This window comes from Clarias gariepinus, chromosome 2, assembly GCF_024256425.1.
Source record: "Clarias gariepinus isolate MV-2021 ecotype Netherlands chromosome 2, CGAR_prim_01v2, whole genome shotgun sequence".
In the NCBI taxonomy this organism is placed as follows: Eukaryota; Metazoa; Chordata; class Actinopteri; order Siluriformes; family Clariidae; genus Clarias; species Clarias gariepinus.
This window is the reverse complement of record NC_071101.1, coordinates 15,248,192-15,264,897: the sequence shown is the minus strand read 5'-3', so window position 1 is coordinate 15,264,897 and position 16,706 is coordinate 15,248,192. Positions and strand designations below refer to the sequence as shown.

At 35.5% G+C, this 16,706-nt stretch overlaps 1 protein-coding gene across 1 annotated transcript in view; it reads left to right on the top strand.

The window, feature by feature from the left end:
* The window catches only part of gfra4b (GDNF family receptor alpha 4b), an 87,073-nt gene that overhangs the window by 49,210 nt on the left and 21,157 nt on the right, over positions 1-16,706 (top strand). Inside the window, exons 2-3 of the mRNA XM_053512700.1 lie at positions 6,946-7,221; positions 11,958-12,038. Coding sequence (XP_053368675.1) covers positions 6,946-7,221; positions 11,958-12,038 — 357 coding nt within the window. The remainder of the gene's footprint in view (positions 1-6,945; positions 7,222-11,957; positions 12,039-16,706) is intronic.

The window sequence follows — 16,706 nt, the reverse complement described above, 5'->3', positions numbered from 1 at the left end:
CTCATGCACAAAAAGTTTCTAAGTGGTTCCTCAAAATGTCTAGTTAAAATCTTATTTATGCTACTTGATAGCTAAATCTGCCTTGTACATCCTGAGAAAAAAAAAAAGAAGCTTCTCCGGGGTTCTAGGAATAGTTTATGTTTCCTGGGTTCATTAAGTGGTTCCACATAAAACCATCTCTGATAGCTAAATATTTTTATAAAACTAATTAACCTTTTTTTCTCGGCTCTTGACTTCCTGAAGAGTCTCTACTTAAATCATTACTGTACTGTATCTTGCTGCAACCTATGCAAATTTTAAGTAAAAAATAAAAGATTCTTCCATGGGGCAGGAGAAAGAATCCTTCTGGGTTCTCTGAGCATTTTCCCCTCCGAGTGTTCCATCATTTCAGAATAGCTTTATCAGATTGAGGATGAATTGTGTTGAACTGCTGCACCATCACAGAACTGTTGACATCAAAGGGCCTGGCTCCGTGGACTCACCAAATTCTGATCCTTGCATCAGTATGACACAAAAGGAACCTGGATTCATCAGACCATGAAATACTTCTGCACTTGTGCCTGGCTGGGCCTTCTGCTGTTTTGGCTTTGAGGCAATTCTTTTTTTTGCCTCTCTGCTCAACAGGTTTTTTTGTCTAGAGGGTTGGTTGGCTTGGCTTTTTGTCTACAGAGCGGCTAAAATTCTTTGCCTTTGGCTTTTTGTATGATTATTGATGAAACTCTGAAATGATTATGTACATGCTACTGTTATGTGTATGGTACTGGCATACTAGAACTAAAAGATAAAGTCCAGCTGAATTGCAAACTAACTAACGCTAGAAATACTTGTCAAATTGATCTCTACCGCACACCACATTACAAAACACAGCCTACTGCACACTGGACTTAATAAACTGATTTCATCAATATTTTATTCCAATAACCTTGTGCTGTACAACAACCTTCGTAGGTTTTTTGTATATTTTTTGTCCATATTTTCTAATAATTGAGTTTAAATCGAAGGTTAGAAGCAACCTTTAATATAACACACACAAACACACACACACATGGCCACACTATACAGTACTTAAGGATTCTGGTCAGACTTTGGTTTAGAAAGAAGTGTAACTCTTCTATCCAATATTATAAAGCAGGGAGCAGTATATCAAATCCTGCAAACAGTAAAAGAAGAAACACGAGATTAGCTACTTGCTGAACATAATAAATCTGCCACCGGCCACTGTAGAGCAACATCACTGTATCTCTCTTGCAGGAATTTTTCTATGGAGGTATAAAGGCATTTTGTTGGTGTCATCCTAGCAGAGTTCATTAACTTTCATACCCAGCCTCATCCTTTCTAAAGTGGGCTATTAAGTCCATGCATCTGGGTAACTGATCAACTAATCGGTGCTTGATTTATGTCCTAGGATAAGCAAGGATATAGAACAGGCTCAGAAGACATTGATTACTGACATGGCTAATTGGCTAAACCCACCGGTACACTGAGACAGGCTTATTGGAGATGTCAAATCAGGCACTTCATTTGCATTCATGATGTACAGCGTCCATTCTGGGTCCTGCCAATGCAGCATAAACTGACACAAATTGCAGTGGAGACGGGGCTGAGGTTTCAGTCTGGCTTCTCAATCTTAGGACTGACCATCTGTCCTTGTGAGAAGTTTGCCTAATCAGAGGCAGGGGTAAATTAATAATTGTTCATCCAGATGTTCAAAAAGAAGAAAAGTTTTTTTGGGATGTTTTTAACACACTTTTTAAAGTAGCGAAGAAACGCAGCTGATGCGGCTTGGCATTTGCCCGACATTTAAACAAGTCTTTCTCGTTCTCTCATCCCCTTTTTATTTCTTAAAAGGAATTGTGTTTGACAGCTGCCAAAAGTACCTATTTTGATCTAAAGTCAATAATCTTTAAGGTTGAGATTTTCACATGGTGAATAAAATTGTACCATTTGTCCAACCACATATTATGCCTTTTTTTTTTTTTTTTCTGCAGATTCTGATTTGCAGCATGGTTGCTTGTTTGGGATCAATGCAATTCTAATAGAGCAAGTTTGCGTGGAAGCTCTGATGCCTGAGCTAAAAGCATTGCTGGGTCTGTTTAAATATGCCATAACGACATATGCAAATTTAAAGTGCTCTCATGTAGAAAGGCTGTGATTGACATCGTCTCAGTTGGTGCAAAAGAAAATAGTCTACAGCACAATGTGAACACCCTGGCGTTTTTTTTTTTTTTTTTTTGTCTAGGTTTATTTATCGACAGTTTTGTCTCCTGACATCAAGCTTATTAAGGTGAGATGACCATGAGAGCCATGAAATAGTCTTGGCAGCCCTTGATGCGGATTAGCACTAAATTCGAGCTGGGGCTTGCTTGCTGTTGTTGATTTATTCAGCATATTAGATAAAGTACAGAATGTTACAGACAGATGATTACAATCTATTGAGTATAGAAAATGCAGTATCCTAAATGGCATTTTCTGCCAGTCAGGCATTTTTCACTATTATCTCCATAGACCAAATAAAATGAGGCAGAATTAAATTAAATATGGAAATTAAATAAAGAAAAATAAATCTTCACAGAACTTATTAACCGGTTGCTTTCAGTCTCTGGTGAGATTCTAAATGAATGCTTTATTAAAGTTGGAGCATAAACACACTATACCATGATGTACTATTATGAAGTGTATTTTTTTTTTAAAGCAGTGCATTATTTATGAAAACATTGATTAGTCATTAATTAGAATGATACATATTTCTGATTAATTTTCTGATTTAATTAGGGCTACATTGTTTCAACATCATTTGTAACGTTGCTCAGTTAATACAATTAATAAAAAGTTATCAGTTTGCTTATACATATTCTTAAACATTTTAGCAGTTGAACAAAAATGCTTAAATATATGATGCTCAACAGCTGCATATGTATGAGGGATGTTCAAATTAAACCGGGACATTTACAGAAGACTTTAAGCATATTACAGCGATGAGACTTTTAGCCTCAATAAAACATGGTGGTTAAAATATGTTTTAAATAAGGCTGTGCATCCGTGAATAGCGATCCAGGCTCAGAGGTGGCTCAGAGCCCACTGTAGTCGCTCCAGTGGGAATTCAGTGAGTGGAACATCTGATACTTAATATCAACGGATAACTTGTCGCCAACTTGGGGAAGAGATGCGTCTGTCTGTGGGAATTGTACACAGAATCATTCATGGACACCACTTGAAATCGGCTGGGAATTACAGTCCTGACCTCGCTCCCAGCCATTTCCACATGTTTGGGCCTTTCCAAGGAGTTCCTGGGAGGCCAGCGTTTTAGACGTGAAGCAGGCAGTCCGATCATGGTCCTGGCGTAATGAGAAAACTTAAATGGAGAAATAAAGGGCTTTTTACTCTCATAACTGTGTCCTGTTGTTCTAGACAATCAAAAGTTTAATATGGAATCAACATAAACAATGTACAGTAATAACAACGAAATACACTCCTTGCACAGCTGGTGGATGATTTGTTCTAAACCTCTTGTGTCTCTGGAAACCTTTGGAACTTTGCTTATTTTTTAATCCCATCTCTGTATAAGAGGGTGAGTCAAATGGAAGTTTTTAATGTAAGACATGCATTGTATTAGAGAAATTATATTGGATTACAGATTAAATGCTGGAAAACTTGCTTTTAGTTAACAATTTATCTAGAAGTAAACATAAAAATTTTTGCTCCTAAATGACAAAAGACACGATTTTCTCTAATAGCCCAGTTTAAAGGGTTGGTGTAATGAATACTGATGAAACAGATCTAAGCCAGACCTGGTCTATGCTGGTATAACTAGCAGACAGCTTATTATATTAAAGGAAATAAAGCGAAGAGTTATGGAATGATAGGTCACTGGCTGTTGTTGAATGTGAAAATTTCCACATCAGTACACCTGAATACACTGGCCTTGTCATTGTGTGTTTGGAAGATTTTATTTAATCTGCAATTTGATATGACATGCTGGGTAATTTTTGGGTTTGCGGTTTGTCATTGACTTGGCAGAAGTCTGTAAAAAGCCTTGGCTAGGCTGAAAAAGAAAAACTCCACTTTCTTCAACTTAAGTGTATTAATAATGGTAGAAAATTGTTTTATGAAATCCATATGAAATAAGTTCCGAGACATTTCAAGTTATGTTATTGATACCATTGAAGGTTAGAAGCTAATTTTAATGTCTGGGATGGCAGCACATTGAACTGACCACTGAACCGACCAATGGTGTGGTTCTATATAACTGTGCTTTGGAAAGACATTAGCTGTTGATGAGTAACATGATTGTTTAAAATCATCATTTTATTTTCTGATATATGGAGCGAGGAAGGACTGAGAGTGGTGGCTCAGAGCATGACACAAAGTATAGAAGAAAAAGAAAACCTATATGATGATTTAAAATTTTGTTATATTAGATTGTCTCATTGTTTGCACGTATTCCTGCACAGTGACCCACCATGCATCTAAAAAAAGCTACTGTTATTTATCGCTAGAGTGGAAGGAAAATAATAAAAACCAATAAAGTGATGTAGATTTAATGTCTTCTGTTTTATAAATCTGCGTGAATAAAAGTACACAAAGCATCCGCTTCCTTATTGAAATTCTCCTACATGCCTTTCTTATGAGCACATTTTCATTAATTAACATAACGCTCAAATAAACAGACGACTGCATGTAAAAAAAATGAACGCTTAAAATCCAGTTTAGGAGTTTGATCTTATTCAAGGGGTTTGATTTTATGCTTTCCCCGCTGTGTGGAAGACGGGGAACAGGGAAACTTAAGGATCTACAGTAAATAATACATTGTCTCGTTGTGTTTTGTTTGATCGAGGTCTTGCTAGCCAGCTTTGTATCAAACACATTTATCCCTCCCTTAATTCCGTTCAGCTGCTGATCCAGAACAGTGCTCACGCACAATACAAGGTCCCATTCTGCCTCCTGTCATCTCCACTTATTCTCATGTGTGTAGTCATGCCAGCTAAGCGTGTGCCGCTTATACAGAAGCGCCTACACATGTCTGCTCACCTGACAGAGGCTCCCTGACTTTGCTCAATACATGCGATCATGAGCCTCCCCTAAATGTGTCATGTCTAAACTTATTGCGCAGTGGACCAAACTGTTTATTTATTTATTTATTTATTTATTTATTTATCGTGCTTTTGCTCAGGACTCAAGTATGCAGAGTCTATTTAGGAGTGCACACATGTATTAACATGTTTAAAATAACACACGTTTCTCATTTGGTTTGAACTTACATTATGCCCAAGGCTTTTTTTTCTAATGCAATTAAATTTATGAGGTGAACGATTGTGTTCCAGCCTGTGGTTATTTAGTATTTTCCGCCTTACTCCTGGAAGAATCTGTTGTCTAACAATTTGAATTAAACATCATTAAAATGCATTAAAACTGGTTGCAGAGAGGTTTATTAAATGATGGAAATTGCAAGAGAATGACACACTTTACTCATGCAAATGTGGAAAAATGCTCAAGAATTTACATCTCACCCATCTGTGAAGTATAAGAAAACCAAATCATCTTTATAACTGGATTTTACTGATATGTATTTTTTTTTTTCAAAGCCCTAGGGAGACCATAAAAAGAAACTTTTATTAATTTTCATGTACACAGTGTGGCCACGTAATACTAAACTGAGGTCACCAAATGGTAATGCGCACACCATTTGCTTTATTCATGCTCTCAATTTGCTATTCCGAGGTCTCCAGTTAATAAAATTGTGCCCAGGTTTTGGTTCATTTATTGGTTCCTTTTACGATAACATTCCCATGGAGTGTTGTGGAAAATCACTGGGCATAATGAAATGAATTGCCCAGTGAAAAGTGTTTATGCACCCTCCTTAATGTCTCTGTCTTGTTGCTTGCAGAGGCATGTACAGTACTCTCAGTATGTCTTCATAACACATTTTACGGAAAAAAAAAATATGGCAATATATTCTGAAATATAATGCAATATATTAAATAATATTTTGTACATGCATAAACATTTGTATATATGTATACGGTATGTCGCAATGAAGACAAAAAATATTATATTTATAAGTAGAATTGTTTTATTGAAACATTGTGTGTGCTCTGATTAATGCCTTCATTTGAGATATTGTTTCTACTATATTAACATATAAGCATATTGTAAAAAATATTAATAAAGCAATATATATACAGTGTATTCAATTTAATTATATTTGTAATAATATATTTCTCAATATATAAAATGTAGCAATTTCTTATGTATTTTTAAATATATTGTAATATATTAATACAATACATTATTATTCTGTATATTGTGAATATATTTTTGAATTATTATTATTGTTATTAGTTCGTATCAGTTAGTGTAGCAACTAAGAATATTAATATTATACAATCTTTTCAGTTTACCAGTAGACCAGAACACTAAATCATTTAATATATTGACAGTTATTATATGGAGAAATATATTTTCTTCGCGTAAGGGACATCTTAGAATCATAGATATCTGAGTTGTACTCCAGTTTTGGGATGTGACGCATTAGTTTATCTATTAGAACAAATCAGGATCATGTTCTTTTTAAAAGCGATCAAAAATAAAATTATTTGTAAGGACTGTCTTTGCTAATGAAAAAATCTGAAATGAGTTGAGAGCATGAATATACAGTATGTGTGTGTATTACAGCTTCAAGGCATTTTCTTCCCTCATGGTCATGTTAAACTAACTTTGCCTACAATTACACAAAAGTACATCATGCACACTAATTAAAAAGAAAACTCTTTTTTCCCGGACCCACCGGAGGTCATTAAAAAAATTCTGTTCTTTTTTTTTCTTCTTTTTTTTCATGCAGAGAAAAGAGATTTGCGTTACAGCCGTTTTAATGACTTACAGGCCGAACCCTGGCACGTTCCTTATCTTGATCTGGAACTGATGCTGTTATGTGTGTGTATGTTGCAGCCCTGCAGGTGATATTATGTGTAGGAAGAGACTGCCTTCTGGCTGGGGACTCATGCTCCAGCGATGAGACCTGCAGTCCGCGCCTCCGAACCCTGCGTCAGTGCGTGGCCGGAGACGGCAGCGTGAAGCTGGGTCTTGGTGCACGCAGCCAGTGTGCCAATGCCGTGTCTGCCCTGTTGTCCAGCCCGCTGCATGGCTGCCAGTGCCGACGTGGGATGAAGAGAGAGAAGAACTGCCTGAGTATATACTGGAGTCTCTACCAGTCTGGCATACATGGTGAGATCCTGTCAATTGACAATATGTGTAAATAAATAAGTGTAAAAGTCATAGGATGATATGAAACTGTATAGTAAGCTTACCATATCAATATAAATAACCAACACATCAACATTAGGCAAGCTCAAGGCAAATTTTATGTTACTGTACCATAGAATGAATATTCTCCAAGGGTTGTTCAAATCAAACTGGGACCGGGACTCGAATAGAGTCGTAAAATCGATTGACAATTCTAAAAGCCTTCAAGCGAAGTACAGAGATTCTTAGTAAAATGTTTTAAAGAAGGCTGTAAATCCTTGACTGATCCCGGCTGGTCACTGAAAATGTTCTCATGAACATTCAGCCGGTGGAACACTAATGGATAACTCGATGCCAACTTACAGAAGACATGCATCTGTCTGTGAGAACTGTACACACATCATTCATAAACACCACCTCCACATTACAGGAAGTCAGCTTGGAGTTACTACCACATTCTCCATGCAGTCCTGACCTTACTACAGGTGATTTCCACATGTTTGGGCTGTTAAAGAAACTAAACTAAACTAAAAATTTACATATAAAATATAATACTGTATAAATATTTTAGTACTATGGACAACACAAAGCAACCGTAGAAAAAAAAGAGAAAACACGGCTTAGGGTGGTGAATTATTACTGTATTTACCCTAATTACTGTATACCAAAGGAACCACACTTGCATGAATTACAGTACATATGGGGTAACATCGGTATTTTACATTCTAGCACTGCGGGAGACACAGCAGTACAGTACTGTACAGTATAAGTACACATTCTTTTTTCTTTTTTAAATGTAATGTATTAAGCTGAGTTTGAGAGTTTAAAATGGAATGAAAGTGTTTTGCGAGCAATTTGGGGGACATATTTAGGGTTTAAACTATAAAAATATCTAGACATCTCTAGGGATATTTCTCTAGGCTCGCGATTTCTTTTACTTTCATAACTGTGTTCTATATTCAAAAGTTCTGCTTTGATGTGACGCACCTTGTGCTTGCTGTGGTATACAGTATTTACAACAGTGCCATGCAGAATTACACATTTTTGTTTGTAAATAGCCACTCCAGGGTCTGTGCACTGCCAAGGTCTACTGAAAAGGTCACTTTTATTAACATGACAGCATGCTGGATGTGGATATGAAAGAGCTGCAGATTTAATAAACCATAATAAAATTTCTATAATAAATTGACAATTTAACTAAATATTTTAAAATCAGTAAATACTTAAGCATAAAGCATTTTTAGATACATAAGTAGAAGAGCACTATGTGATATTTAGTTCTTTTCTTAGCTTTTGGACACAATAGAAAGCATGTAATTGTATAGAGAGTCTTTGTACTGTACAATGCTGCATCATTACAATATCTCTTCAGTGGTATTAAGAGGCCCAAACTTGTTCCAGTAGGACCCTAGCAAACTCCATGACAAGGTCTAATGTATGTGGATGAACTTGAGTGTCCTGTACAGATCTTTGACTTCAACCCAATTAAACACTTCTGGGATGAACTGGAACACAGACATCCCCTGATCTCCTCATCCATCACCAGGGCATGAACACACTAATGCTCTTCTGTCTGGATGATCACAAATCCCCTCAACCACACTTCAAAATCTAGTGGAAATCCTTCACGGGATAGTGAAGTTATTATAACAGCAAAGAAGATTCTATCTCTGGAATGAGATTTTCACATATTGGTGTAAGAGTCATTTGTCCACATACTTTTTGGTCATGTCGTGTACATAAAAAAAGGTCAACACAATTCAACATTCCATCAAGCATGAGGTTAAGAACTTTTCCTCTAACCCTAAGAGAACAAAACCAACCAGTCTAGCTCCTTTTAGGCATGCTAACTAAAATATGCTCAGATACTATATTAAGGGCATGTAAATGTTTAAGGGCACAGTGGTACAGTAGGTGATAGTGGTAGGCTCAGTGGTAGGTGTTTTGCCTGCCATGCGGAAGGCCCGGGTTCGATCCCCAGCTAGTGCCCAAACCCCAGCCACTGGATGCAGCGCCGGTGCCAAGCTTGGAAAAAAAGGGAGGGTTGCGTCAGGAAGGAAGGGCATCCCGTGTAAAAACCTGTGCCAACTTGTAGTGTGGACTGGGTATTCCAGTGTGGCGACCCCTTGCCATGAGCAGCCGAAAGACCAACAATAGTGGATTTGCTTATGATGACTTATACCATTCTGACCAGTTGATAACGTCTGGGCATTAGTCCAAAACATGCATCATTTAGTGATGTTTAGACAAACTACATATTGCTCAAGAATACAATAGAGGACCAACCCAGATCAAGTCAGCCCCATTCAAAAATGTAAGTAATTGAATGATAATTAGTCCCTTATACATCTCTATCTCTAACAGTTCTGTGATGTTTTGTGATTGCAGTTTCTCAAAATTTTAGAACTGAATCTGCCAGGCAGTTTTGTACAACAGCCTCCACCTGTGAAATTGGACTTTATATTAATTGAAACACCTTTCCTGTTAAATGTAACTCTCAACCTTAAAGCACACAGATACAGTTGGGATTAAGTAATAATCACACTATCCAAATGATGATGAGTTCCTTGTTGAGTCTGGTTCCTCTCAAGGTTTCTTCCTATTGTCATCTCAAGGAGTTTTAAAACTTGCCACTGTTACCCTCGGCTTGCTCATACAAACTGATAGTTGCATATACACAGTACATACATACATACATACATACATATATATTTGTATTTTTCCAAAGCTGTTTTAAGATAATGTCCATTAATGTCCATGCTATGAACATTAAATTAATGTTAATTCACAATTTCTCAATCAGCGTACTGTAGTGGCATGGCAGGGTATGAAAAATGTAAGTTCAGGTACATTATATTATAATCAACATTTTACTTTAGTGAAAGAAAACATTGATAATACAAATTATGCTTGAGACAAAGTTTAAATAGGTCATCAATCCATCCATCCATCCATCCATCCAAGTAGTACTCCACTAGGGACCGTGGAGGCCAATGGTAACTATCATATTTATTCCTATTTTGTACTGCCGTGATAGTACCTCCAGTCAACAATTACACATGCATACACTACGGCCGATTAGGGTTCTGCCAATTGGGAGGAAGCCGGAGTACCCGGCGGAAACCCACCAAGCACAGGGGTGAACATGCAAACCCGGGACCTTGGGATGCAAGGCGACAGTGCTAACCACTAATCCACAGTGCCACTTTAAAAAGCCCAGTCTTCAATAAAATTAACCCTTAAACCCCAAGCAGCACAGACCTGTGCCAGCAACACAGCATAGGTCAATAAAGATATAAAAATAAAAATATAGAATACAACCAAAAACAACATCATGTGTATCTGTGCTGCTTCTTTGCCTGTGTGGCCTTTTTTCTTTAGCTCAGTGATGATTGTATCATTGGTTAAAGTAAAATAACATTCAGTTCATCATATTGCCTAGGTTATGTTGAAAAAAAAAAGGATATGCAAAAGAGCAAAATAAAAAAAAAAAGGCTAAAATGCTAAAACTCACTCTAAAATGAGTTGAAGGAAATCGGATATTAGGTGGCCATGTTAATGAAAAAATTCATAACAATGTAAGTGATTCTATTAAGAGGTGAGGAAAATAAATAAATAAATACATTAAAAAATCTGAAAATTAGTGTTTCGAGGAACAAAAAAGTAATGTAATGGAAATGCAGTAGACTTGAACTACAAGTTATACTCAGATGCTTTATCTAATACCATGTTAAAAAGTGTAACAAGTACAATTACATACGTACTTCCCAGCAGTTGAAAAAAAAAAATTATAGAATTAAATAAAATCAAATAAAATTAATCATCTTAATCAATTGTAAATAACAAAAAACACTGGATTTGGTAGAAGGAATAAACAATGTGTGGAAACATTTTAAGGGATTTCGAAGACATTTTTACAATACAACATGGTATACTGTACATCATGTTACAAAAACATGATTACTTGTGTTGCTTTGGAAAAAAGGAAAAGAAAAGCACTGCTACCCATGAGACCTCAGAAAGGTGCATCATGACATAACAGTGTGGATATTATATAGTCATATTATTCAGCCCCGTAAGTAATTGTTGTCTGTGGCTGCATTCACATTGCGCATCATGGAGGTTCACATTTATGATTACAAGTGACTTTTATCTGACTTTGAGGGGGACGTGTCTGTTCTCCGAAACGGTACACATGCGCACAATTGCAAGACAAAAAGTCACGAGTTCATACAGTATTTGACCGTTTTTATTCAAGTTGCAAGACCATGTGTGTATATAATGTAGGACCACATACGAAGGGAAGGCAGTTGAGATCTGATCTGGAAAAAAAAAAAAAAAGTCAGATTTGTGCATTGAAACAGCCCTAAAAAGAATTCCACTCTTGTCATACTGAAATTTATAGATTTTAAATGCATGTCTTTAACCTTAAGGTAAATAAGGTAAAACTTCATAAACCAGACCTACTTGACTTCCTTATTCCTGGTTTTATTATTCAGGTATTCACCTTATTATTCATATTATTCAGTAAATACTATGAATTATTCAATGACTTTTGTAAAATGGATAGGATAGGCTAAGGATAGGTATTTGGAGAGAACGGCATATAAATCTGGGCCTGCTGACATGTCCTAGGAGTTTAAGGGGTTAAGCTGTTGCATTTTTCTGAAGGGTTCTTCAATATCAAGTGCCATCAAGTGCTTTCATGTCTCTTTTAGGGCTCAACCTGGTGGAAAGCTATCCATATGAGACGGTGGAGAAAGGATATGACTACGTCCGTCTAGCCTCCATCACAGCAGGTAAGCTTATATTATTTAATGCGAAGCTGTACTTTTAACCTCCCATGAGGAGGTTGCAAACTCCAGAGCAAAGACAATTGAATGCATTTCAATGCAAGCAAACATTCATTTATTTCTGTACTTACTTGTCCTGTGTTTGCTTCCCGCTGAGATCTGCAGTCAAGTTTCTTGTGTATTATTTATACCATTCCAAAACCACAGAGTGTGAAAAGAAAATGAGTATTGATGTATTTCTCGACTTACATTCGGATCAGTAAACAAAAAGGGTGAGTGTGTCAGAAGTACTGTGTTATAGAGAAATGCTTTATGGCTGTGAAGAAATTGAGAAAAACAAGCAAAGATGATGTTTGATAAATAAGTATTTCCTGAGGATGTCGGTGCATCTGGCTGACAGAAACATCCGTAATAGCTGCATATGAATTCTGTAAGGTATTAAAAGCATCTAATAGGCTTTGGAAGGAAATATGCTAGCGTTATGGTGAGTACGACTTAAACAGAAATACAACCAAGACCATGGCCGGTCCTTCATTCTCATTGTCTGATAACACTGAACCAGGTAATTGCGAGCTGTAGAATTTACATTTATTCATTTGGCAGACACTTTTACCCACTCTAACCTACACATAAGGCAGAATAACAATTAGCTTACTCAGGATTAGAACAAAAATGGGTTTGACATGTCGAAATTTGCTATTACTAAAATGTAAAACCCACAAGTGTGGGAAGTGATAATAATAGGAGCCCTAAAATCAGATTGACATATTACCTATCATCTGGAGGTGGAGATCATTTTGAGATGTATAATTGGTGCTAGGCGAGAGAACTTGGGCAATTACTGAAGCTGGCCAAAGTATATGTGTTGTTAGTGTCGCAGCTTTTAAAGACTAGAAGTATAAGATTGGAAGTATTTTTATTTGGGGCATTATAAAGTATATTTTTGGTCATTTCGTGGCCATTTCCTTAGGTGAGCCAGTGATATTAAAGCAAATCAGTATGTCAAAATTGTTAATTTCGCATTTTAGGTTTGTATCAGGATTTTACTGCACCACTAGCCAGTTTTATTCATGTGCAAACAACTTAAGTAAACATAATGTCAAAAAAAAAAGTGCATTGCTTATTAGGGTGTTTTACTATTATAAGTTACCTCTTATTGCAGTAGTATGTTTAAGTTAAATTAACTTAAAATTTTGCACTTTTTAGCCACCCCATGATTTAAATTTTCATTGGTTAAATCTGGCAAGACAAGTCTAATCTTGTTTAATGGACGATAGCTAATCTGATATGTCTTGTAGTACAATCTCGAAAAAGAGTGAAATGTGTATTAAATACACCGTACCTTTGGAGGACACCAACTCGATTTAGATCAGTAGGACTGCAGAAGTTTTGCTCTGATTACTTACATTGTACTCGCACTCCGGGTGACAAAGTTCATGGTCAGTGTGCGGTGCAGAAATATTTACGATGCCCAAGAGCAATTGTAATGTACTTGTATCCACCTCAATTTTGATTTAAGACAGACTGAAAAAATCCACAATATGCCTTAACATTCAGAGGGACATTATTTACAGTTAGCTCAACTATTTACTATATTTGTTGCATTGCTACAGTGAGTTGGAAGAAAACTAAAACCTGTACTTTTTTCTTTTCCTTTTCATGGAAAGCTGAGATCAGATAAATTAAATGACAATAAAATTCACACAGTGTGATAGCCAACTCACTCAGGACTTCTAAGCATTTCAAAGCTAATATAATATAAAACTAATAAAATATTTTATATGTTAATTAACGTATGCTGTGCTGCCATTTAATGTTTTGATTTAGTACAAACTGTATACTTAATGATGTAATTCTTTTTTTTTTTTTTTTTTTTTTACATACTTTTTATTACATTTCTGCAGATTGCTTCAACCCAGACATGGTTTTATCCTTAGATAGGGACCACTGGTAGATCTCACTGGGCTGGTGGATTTCTGAATGGCACACTCCCTGCTGTGCTCCTCCAGCCTTGTTAATGCAAATGCTTTCATTTCCAGCCACAAAACTAACAGCGAGCGTAAACAAAAAACTGTCTTACGCCCAACTGAATTAGCAAACCAGATAATTAAGGTTGTACAGGCATGAAAACAGTGTTTTACATGATGCAAGTTTCATTTTTATAAAAATACAGTTCAACTGCACAATATCACAAAAAGTTTTCCTATACGTAACTCAGTTTTCATCTTACATGTTACCCAAAGGTCCTGTCAGAGTGAGATTTCACAAATACATCATAGCAACAAAGCTTGTCTAGGTTAAAATCACCCATGATTAGTGTCTCTGCCGCTCTTATAAGAGCTGACAAGACCTCAATTATTGTTATTAATTAGACGAGTTGCTGAGAGCCGAGATCTAGGGTGAAGATATGCACCTACAAGTACCCACTGAGAGATGTAATCTTGTTTTACAATCATGCTTAACAGTTTAATTGATCTGCATCCAAACTGAAAGGACTGTATTTTAAGGCCTAATTATGAGTTGTTTTATGTAAAGATCTAAGCTTGCAGTTCATTGAATATGACACTATATTGTTCATTGATTTTTCTGTTTCTTGTGAGAATATAAAGGTAAATCAAGTCATTATTTAGTGGCATTTGGTAAGCTAGACCGTCTGAACAGCACTTGGTATTCTGAAAGCCTTGTCTAAATGGGCAGCGGAGAAATCATTAATGCCTAAACCTTCTGAAAAACAACTTTGCACAAATATAGGCTCTGTTTTTAATTCTTTTGTCTTTATTTCAAGGATTAAAGTTCTGGTGTTTACTGCATTAATTAATTGATTAAACAAATTAATAACTGTCTTTTTTAGCAAACCATACGTGATGTTAACAAAGTAAGTTAAATGTCATTGGAATAGTCGTGCAATGGCTGATATTTATTCAATACATGTGTTGATTAATTGGTGAAGTTTAATTTCTACGTTCTAAAAAGCATACTTTCTATTCAGACCTGCTTTTAAATTTTGCCAGTTAACAAGCACAATCACTTATTCATTTTGGTTAGTGTGGGTGTAATTTTATCGACTAATGGTAGAAACATTGATTGATGTTGGTGCTGGTTATTTGGTTTGGCTCATTGCTAAATAAATAAAATTAATTCATAAAGAGTAAGTATGAAGTATAATATATTTCTTATGACCTGCATGTTCACATATGACTTATTAACATTTTCTCCCAACTACATTTTTTATATATCATTGCAAGATTATTATATTAAGACTCTTAGGTATGAAACTTTCCTTTTTTTAAAGACATTAATTAAGTTCATAGTTATGTGGAGCAAATAAATCCAAAATGAATGGAGGAAGTAAAAGGTCACAACAGTAGAGTCCAGATCTTACGATTAAAGATGCTGAAGTGCCAACTACTGTGTTAAATTAGGTCAGTTTAAAGAACCTTATGTATAGTGTTAAAATGATGAAGCATGTAATCCTAGACATTTGATTCTAGGTATATGTAATCCTAGAGTGTAGTCTAGTCTATAATGTAAAAAAGTGCAATCATTAAAACAGCTGATTTAATGCTAACTTTTATATATGCTTCTAACCTTTTATCTTTTTAACTACCAAAACAGCATGCCTTTTCTGGTTAGCATGTTTGTCTTGATGGATATATATATATATATATATAATCTAAAAATGCAAAACCCTTTTTTTATGTCTATGTAAATGGAATACCTGAATGGGAGAACTGCCATCATTTACTGCAGGTGAAAAGTAATTTCTGAAATAGTCAGTTTCAGTGTAAATACACTCCTAGGCAGGGCATGTATTATATGAGGGACATTCAAATCAAACTGGGACTTGAAAATAAATTTTTTATGAATGAACACATAAACCAATTGACATTTACAGAAGACAATCTGCTTACTGTATGTAAATCTTAGCTACATTAGAATGACAAAACATTAGAATGATGCAAACATTTTAATGGCCATATGTCCGTATATGATAACCCCTGCCAGGGTGACTAGAAGCCCACTGTGCAGTAGTTGTTCCTGCGATCCTTAAAAACTGACAGAAGACTTCTCACCAAATGTTTTTTAAAAAGTATGCTGCAGTATGTAAGGAATAGGACAATAATTACCAGAGGCTCAAAGGGAGATATATTGCTGATTGTGGAGTTGCATAATAGTGACTTTTTTCATATTATGGCATGTTTAATTTCTCTTATTTACAGCACTTAAATATTAAATATTTATAATAAATAAATATTTATATGCTAAAGATTACCTTTTATTATTCATTAACAATTTCCCAGTATACAGTACTTAGTGTTGTGGATTATGTGAGAAACAGATTATTTTCTGTTATCAATTTTATCAGCTTTCTTATAGAACATCATATCATATATCATATCATATCATATCATATCATATCATATCATATCATATCATATCATATCATATCATATCATATCATATCATATATCATATATCATATATCATATCATCAACAGTTTATTAGTTTTTGTATCTTTAAATATGTTCTTTAAATAACATTTTTAAATGTTTTAAGCTTTTTGTTTATTGTCAGGCATAGATTATATGAAGTGTCCACCAAGAAAGTTCCTTTGAATGAGCTGTAACTATAGAAACAGAAAGTCAGAATTTGTCACAACCCTGTGATTTGTC